Below are 8,087 nucleotides of genomic sequence, written 5' to 3'. Positions count from 1 at the left end.
TTTTGCGAAAATGGCCCTTAAATATTTTGGTACCTCCTGGAGAGCTCTTCTTTGTCTACACCCATTCAGCATCGTTCACACCCTTTTAAGCATTAGCCCCACCCATTTCTTTAAGGATTCACATGTGACGCTATGTAATAAACAACCAAAGATTTCAAGACTAAAGGCTGGCTTATACTACAGGTGTGTTTGTAAATTTAATCTGGACGTTGTCACTTTGGCCATTTGTAAATTCAGAGCGTTTCACTCTCGGAGCATTCAGACCACACACTGAATGCTCTGGCTGAAAAGTATCTGAAAAGTATCTGATCTGAGCGTTCTGGCCTAACAACAGCAGTCAAGCACCCAAAATAACTGGCTAACATTGGCTAGCTTGCTAGCTTCTTCCAGACACAAATGAGAGAACAGCTCACTCTGACCATTTTACTCACCCTAGCAGAGCTGGTTGCTGATTTTATGTTATCCAGAGCGTTGGTGACTGCAACTGCGCTGCTGGCAACAATTTATTGAAGCTTTTTTGCCAACTTTTACTGACAACAGCCATATTCAACTGGTGTTGTGAATTCGTCAGTTATTCTGCGCTCAAATTTACCAGCTACATCTATCGACAGTTGTCGCAGTAAGATCATAAACATTATATTAAAATAGTTACTTGCATAGTGGAGTCTTTTGTTGAGACATGTAGCTTAGCTAGCTAAACAATGAACCATAATCCCAACTCATAATGTTACTACCGTCCATGAATCTTCAGGTAGCTAACTAACAAAGTTAAACGTTAGCTAGCTAACATTAGGCTATAACTAGCAATGCAAATTGCTCTGAGATACAAATAATATTACTACACAGATCATATATGTAACGTTAGATAGCTAGCCAGACAGCTAACATTTTCTAGCTCCTAACAGTACAATTTAACTTGAAATGAAAGTGACTTTCTGACAAAATGTGAAACATGTAACATCTGAAAATTTTGCTAGCTAGACTCTCTTACCCATATACATGGATGGACGCTTCTCCCTCTTTGCCACAGATGCCATGGTTGCCCTTAGCTTGAAGATGTAATCCAGAGACAGTTGTTTAATACAACAGCCTTCTGTGTGTTCTCGCTGACTCCGTTGGCATATTTGCAATCAAAAGGCAGAATAGTATCCATCTCCTTAGCTTTCATACTCTATTGCACTGATTTAAAAAACTCTGTCCTCCAGAAAGTGGAGAGCAACACTTATGCAGTTCTACTATGCGATATCTTTCAAAAAAGCAGCGTTAGAAAGAATTACCTACATATACTGACCAGCTCATATTATAGAACGAAGCATGCTACATTGCCGACCAATCCGAACTCATCTCTCAGCAAGCCCAGCCCACTTATTACCTCAGCCAATCATTGCTAGCAGGAAGTTTGACATATTTTTCTGTGGCTAAACCAACTAGGCTCATAATTTAATAATTTTATTCGTATTTACAGATGGCATACAAGTTTGTTATAAAGGCACAAGAAAGTTTACATGTTGCAGAAGGCATTTCTACAAAAAAAACTGATAAAATAAAACGTAAAACAAGCAATCTGTTTTTTATAACACCAATATTTGTAAATAGGATGGGGTCAGCATGGTATCATAAATCGCTTCTCTCGTTCCATGGCGCTGTCTGCTCACATAGGCCATAATGTCTTTACGCCTAACATCCGTCTATATAAAATACTAGGCTTCTGTCAATTGTATCTTAGTCTATGTGTGTGGCAGATTCTAAAAAAAGACACTCTTGATATGACATTGTAGGAGGACTAAATAGTTTGGAGGACCGTGTCGTTGGTAATCGGAGGAAGAAAGATCTTTGAAAATGGGGTTGAATAGCCTACATGAACAAGCTAAATGAAGTATGAAGGACAGTGACGTAGACCTCCGGAACTGGTGAACGGAATGAGCAGCAGTACTGGGGGGATCCGTGACAATATCTTATTGGTGTCACTTGTGAAATCTACTCCAATCAGTGTAGATGAAGGGGAGAAGACCGGTTAACTTATTGATGCACCCATCCCGTTAGTGGGATCATTTTCGTCAGCATCCGTTGAATTGCAGAGCTCCAAATTCAAATTCAAATATTTAATTTTCATGAAATCACAAGTGCAATATAGCAAAACACAGCGTAGCTTGTTGTTAATCCAGTTGGTGTGTCAGATTTCAAAAAAGCTTTTCGGCAAAAGCATACCAAGCGTTTATGTAAGGACATCTCTCTCAGCAGACAAAACATTACAAACAGCTAGCAGCAAAGTAGATTGGTCACAAAAGTCAGAAAAGCAATAAAATGAATCACTTACCTTTGATGATCTTTGGATGTTTGCACTCACGAGACTCCCAGTTACATAATAAATGTTCCTTTGGTTCCATAAAGATTATTTTTTATATCCAAAATACCTCCATTTGGTTGGCGTGTTATGTTCAGAAATCCACAGGCTCGAGCGGTCACGACGGGGCAGACGAAAATTCCAAATAGTATCCGTAAAGTTCATAGAAACATGTCAAACGTTTTTTATAATCAATCTTCAGGTTGTTTTTACAATATATAATCAATAATATTTCAACCGGACTGTAGCTTCTTCAAAAGGAGAGAGAGGGAAAATGTCTGCTCCAAGCTGTTGCGCATGCAAAACGCTGCTGGCACCCAGCCATCCAATGACGCGATGTGATCTTTCTCGATCATTTTTCAAAATACAAGCCTGAAACTATGTCTAAAGACTGTTCACACCATGTGGAAGCCATAGGAAAAGGAATCTGGTTGATATCCCTTTAAATGGAGCGACGGCATGCAATGGAACAGAGAGCTTTCAGGAAAAACAGGTTTTCGTCTGCAATATCAGTTCTGTTATACTCACAGACAATATTTTTACAGTTTTGGAAACGTTGGAGTGTTTTCTATCCTAATATGACAATTATATGCATATTCTAGTTTCTGGGCCTGAGAAATAGGCAGTTTCAATTGGGTATGTTTTTCATCCAAAATTCAAAATACTGCCCCCTACACTCAGAACGATTTTGAAGCCTTGAGACAATTGAGACAGATCGTGTATGTGTGCCATTCAGAGGGTGAATGGTTAACACAAAATATTTAAGTGCCTTTGAAAGGGGTATGGTAGTAGCTGCCAGGCACACCAGTTTGTTCTATTCTTATATATAATAAAAGTGATTCCAAAATGACACAATACATTATTTACTATTCATTTCTATTGGGCACAAAATAATCAGAAACACAACCAAAACAAACAGCAAATGCATCCAACAAAAGTGTAGTGGAACCAAATTAATACACATACAGTACCAGTCAAAAGTTTGGACACACCTACTCATTTAAGGGTTTTTCGTTATTTTTACTATTTTATTTACATTGTAGAATAAGAATGAATAGATCAAATCTAATCTATGAAATAACACATATGGAATCATGTAGTAACAAAGAAAGTCAAACAAATCAAAATATATTTCATATTTGAGATTCTTCAAAGTAGCCACCCTTTGCATTGATGGCAGCTTTGCACACACTTGGCAGTCTTTCAATCAGCTTCACCTGGAATGCTTTTCCAACAGTCTTGAAGGAGTTCCCACATATGCTGAGCAATGTTGGCTTATTTTTCTTCACCCTGCGGTCCAACTCATCCCAAACCTTCTCAATTGGGTTGAGGTTGGATGATTGTTGAGACCAGGTCACCTGATGCAGCACTCCATCACTCTTGGTCAAATAGCCCTTATATAGCCTGGAGGTATGTTTGGGACATTGTCCTGTTGAAAATCAAATGATAGCCGCATTAAGTGCAAACCAGATGGGATGGTGTATCGCTGCAGAATGCTGTTGCAGCCATGCTGGTTAAGTGTGCCTTGAATTCTAAATAAATCACAGACATTGTGTCATTGTGTCACCAGAAAAGCACCCCCACACCATCACACCCCCTACTCCATGCTTCACGGTGGGAACCACACATACGGAGATCATCCGTTCACCTACTCTGCGTCTCACAAAGACACGGCGGTTGGAACCAAAAATCTAAAATTTTGACTTTTCAGACCAAAGGACAGATTTCCAACAAATCAAGTCTCTTCTTTTTGGTGTCCTTTAGTAGTGTTTTTTTTGCAGCAAACTGACCATGAAGGCCTGATTCTCACACAGTCTCCTCTGAACAGTTGATGTTAAAACTTCTTGTAACTAGGGGGCAGTATTTTCATTTTTGGAAAAATAACGTTCCCAATGTAAACGGGCTATTTTGTCAGGACAAGATGCTACAATATGCATATAATTGACAGCTTATGAAAACATTCTAAAGTTTCCAAAACTGTAAAAATATTGTCTGTGAGTATAACAGAACTGATATTGCAGGCGGAAGCCTGAGAAAAATCCAATACGGAAGTGACTCATGTTTTGAAAGCTCTGCGTTCCGATGCATCCCTATTGAGCAGTGAATGGGCTATCAACCAGATTCCTTTTTCTACGTATTCCCCAAGGTGTCTACAGCATTTTGACGTAGTTTTACGCATTTATGTTGAAGAATGAGCGTAAGCCACTATATTGCGTAAGTGGTCACCTGATGGCTCTCAGAGAGATTCTTGCGTAAAATACAGAGGTAGCCATTTCTCCCTTTCGGTCCTACTGAAAAGCCAATTGTCACGGTGGATATATTATCGAATAGATATTTGAAAAACACCTTGAGGATTGATCATAAACAACGTTTGCCATGTTTCTGTCGATATTATGGAGCTAATTTGGAATATTGTTCAGCGTTTTCGTGACCGCAATTTCCGGTCGATTTCTCAGCCAAACGTGAAGAACAAACAGAGCTATTTCACCTACAAAAATAATATTTTTGGAAAAAAGGAACATTTACTATCTAACTGGGAGTCTCGTGAGTGAAAACATCCGAAGCCCATCAAAGGTAAACGATTTAATTTGATTGCTCTTCTGATTTTCGTGACCAGGTTGCCTGCTGCTAGCTAGGCAGAATGCTATGCTAGGCTATCGATAAACTTACACAAATGCTTGTCTTGCTTTGTCTGTAAAGCATATTTTCAAAATCTGAGATGACAGGGTGATTAACAAAAGGCTAAGCTGTGTTTCAATATATTTCACTTGTGATTTCATGAATCTGAATATTTTCTAGTAATATTTATGTCCGTTGCGTTATGCTAATTAGTGTCAGATGATGATTACGCTCCCGGACCCGGGATGGGTAGTGTCAAGAGGTTTTAAGATGTGGCTGTTACTTGAACTCTGTGAAGCATTTATTGGGCTGCAATTTCTGAGGCTGGAAACCCTAATGAACTGCAGAAGAGGTACTCTGTGTCTTCGTTTCCTGTGGTGGTCCTCATGAGAGCCTGTTTCATCACAGCGCTTGATGGTTTTTGCGACTACACTTAACCCTTTCATGCGTGAGTTCCAAATATCTCTAACGGTCGCCCCAGCGTGAGTTTTTTTATGCACGTGATGTTAGAATGTTCTCTCCATTCCAGAATGTGATTGATACGTAACAGTACATTTTATCCGCGCTGCCCTCAAACTAAAGCACGCACCCTGTTTATATTTATAGGTTGTTTTAACTTCAATTTCAAATGATTTTCAAACAAGTTTTTATTTTCTAAAAACAGTTTGAATTTAGGTGTGTTCCGCCTCCTCATTCATTCACATAAAAATAGTCATTTTTACTTTTGCGGATAATTACATTTTTGGGACATTTCTGACACGGACAAAATTCCCCAAGCACTTCCCAATTGTTTGTGCAGTTCACGTCTGCAGACATTTGCTTATCTCCCGTCAGAACAGGATCTGCACACGTGTTCACATTTTCTATTCCACATTTCTATTGTAGCGTACTGTATGTATGGAGCATAATATATTTGTGTATATTCTTTATCACCGCGGACACGTGAGGTAACGTTACTCATTTTATAACCTTTATGGTGTTATAGTCAATCGTGCTTATGTAGCCACATTCTTCTATTAGCTCTGTAAAACAATGCTAAATGCGTCAGAGAAGTATTATCTTGTGTTGCATTTTGAAGCTACCATGGCCTTATGACTCTCAAGTGGTGCAGCGGTCAAAGGCACAGCACATCAGTACTAGAGGTGTCACTACAGACTCCCTGGTTCAAATCCAGGCTGCGTTTCCATCAAAGTAAGTGCCTTATTACGTTATAATAGTTATAATAATAGTTTCCATATGCCGTTTCTGCTGTAGCTGTAGATCATAATATATTCCTTATAACTGCGGACACGTGAGGTAACGTTACACATTTTATAACCTTTATGGTGTTATTGTCAATCATGCTTACCTAGCTACATTATTCTATTAGCTCTGTAAAACAATGCTAGTTGCGTCAGAAAACTATTAGCTTGTGTTGTATTTTGAAGCTACCCTGGCCTTATGACTCCCAAGTGGCGCAGCGGTATACTGGTTCAAATCCAGGCTGTATCACAACTGGCTGTGATTGGGAGTCCCATAGTGCAGCGCACAATTGGCCCAGCGTTGTCTGAGTTTGGCCGGTGTAGGCCATCATTGTAAATAATAATTGGTTCTTAAATTACTTGCCTAGTTAAATAAATAAAAAATATGACCATGGTTTGTTTATTTGGTCTATTCAGCATAGCTCTATTCTGCCCTGCCTTGCCCCCTTGTGGAGCTCAAAAGTTAGTTTCTTACTGTTATAACTCAAATCTGTGATTTTGTCAATGCAATAAACAATTTATTTATAGCAGTGTTTATTATGTTACTTCTTTGTAGTATTGTTTTATTGCTATATCCTTATATTGTATTCTAATGAATAATTCCTCTTTATTCTGTACTTTCAGAAACCAGAAACATTATTTGCCAATATCATAACTGGAGCTGGACATCTTTGGAGCTGAATAATGAGGACAGCTTTTGTATGCTAACGTACACTCCTTAACAGTTGTACTGGATGAAAACACAGCAAGAAAACACATATGCCAATATGTAATATTCATCTATTTTATTGCAGGACTGGTAGTTGGTTCAACAACTTGTTTTACTAGAGGACAAAAAACTGAATATGCAAAACCCATATTCATTATCCATGCAGTGACTGAACAACAACTGCATTTCCACCCCCATCTCTAAGGCATAGTATCATGGCTGGTCACCTATCAAGTCACATGTCAGGTCAGTCAGTCACCTATTGCTGCAGATGTGCTCAATAATGCTTGAGCATGTGATACTCCTCAAAGCATGGTGAAATACATAGAGGTGTATCACAAGCTAGACACATGTATTTTGTCATCTTCCTCTGCTTACTTCTCCTGGCGCCAGACAGGCAGACTTTGCAATGCCTCCGTGTGCGACTACCTTGAGAAGCAGTTTGAGGGACTTTGCAGGGAAAATGTCGTGCAGTGAGGCGTAGGGGATTGTCTGCAGCAGGACGGCCCCCAGTGGATGGGCGCCGAGGGGTGTGGTGCTCCTCCAGCAGCTCTCTCATGAGGTTCTCTCTGTATTTTTGGTAGGTAATTACTTTACCTATGAGGGAGTGGGTAAGATGAGGAAAGTTAGAGGATAATGAGGCAGTGGGTAGGTGGGTGAGATATTGTCACTATAATTGCATAATGGATTTGTATGTGAACTGTACATCCAATTACAAAAATACCTTGTTCAGTAATCATCTCACCTGTTAGTTGGCGGTGAACTATGCTGCCGTTGAGGACAGCAGTGTCGATCAGATGGAAAAATATCTTCTTATACCACTTGTTCGTTTTCCGTGTGCATTCCACAAAGCTGTTTATCATGTCTGCCTTATCCACGGCCCCCATTTTGAGGTTATAATCAAGCACACAATCTGGTTTGATCTTTCTCTCTCCGGTCAGGTGGTCCACCTTCCCTGTGGCCGACATGGTTGCTGTATGGACAGTGGAGAGGACATGGACGTCTCGCTTGTCATGCCACTTTACTGCCAGCTGTTGACCGTTCTCCTGGAATTCCACCTCCCCTCTCTGCATCTTCCCGCATCCGAATGCCGGCATCCCCTTCCGGTTCGACCTGACTGTGCCACAGGCCCCTGTGCTGTTGGAGAGCAGATGCTGGAAGAGTGTGGGACTGC

At 40.0% G+C, this 8,087-nt stretch overlaps 1 protein-coding gene across 1 annotated transcript; it reads right to left on the bottom strand.

Annotated features, from left to right (window-relative positions):
- Positions 1 to 6,974: 6,974 nt before the first annotated feature.
- Positions 6,975 to 7,800, bottom strand: LOC121839611 (piggyBac transposable element-derived protein 4-like). Its single transcript, XM_042299210.1, has 2 exons — positions 7,659 to 7,800; positions 6,975 to 7,510 (listed from the first exon to the last, which is right to left on the bottom strand). Exons 1-2 carry the CDS (start codon positions 7,798 to 7,800, stop codon positions 7,191 to 7,193), a joined length of 462 nt encoding a protein of 153 aa, XP_042155144.1. The 3' UTR covers positions 6,975 to 7,190.
- Between the last annotated feature and the right edge of the window lie 287 nt (positions 7,801 to 8,087).

This window comes from Oncorhynchus tshawytscha, linkage group LG02, assembly GCF_018296145.1.
Source record: "Oncorhynchus tshawytscha isolate Ot180627B linkage group LG02, Otsh_v2.0, whole genome shotgun sequence".
NCBI lineage: Eukaryota > Metazoa > Chordata > Actinopteri > Salmoniformes > Salmonidae > Oncorhynchus > Oncorhynchus tshawytscha.
The sequence above is the reverse complement of the archived record's forward strand: the minus strand, read 5'-3'. Positions and strand labels throughout refer to the sequence as shown.

Excerpts from the sequence above, each read along its gene's own strand:
- LOC121839611 (XM_042299210.1), bottom strand. The coding sequence starts at position 7,800 with ATGGGGGCCGTGGATAAGGCAGACATGATAAACAGCTTTGTGGAATGC. Across the intron at positions 7,511-7,658 it reads AGTTCACCGCCAACTAACAG|GTAAAGTAATTACCTACCAA; the intron begins GTGAGATGATTA and ends ACTCCCTCATAG.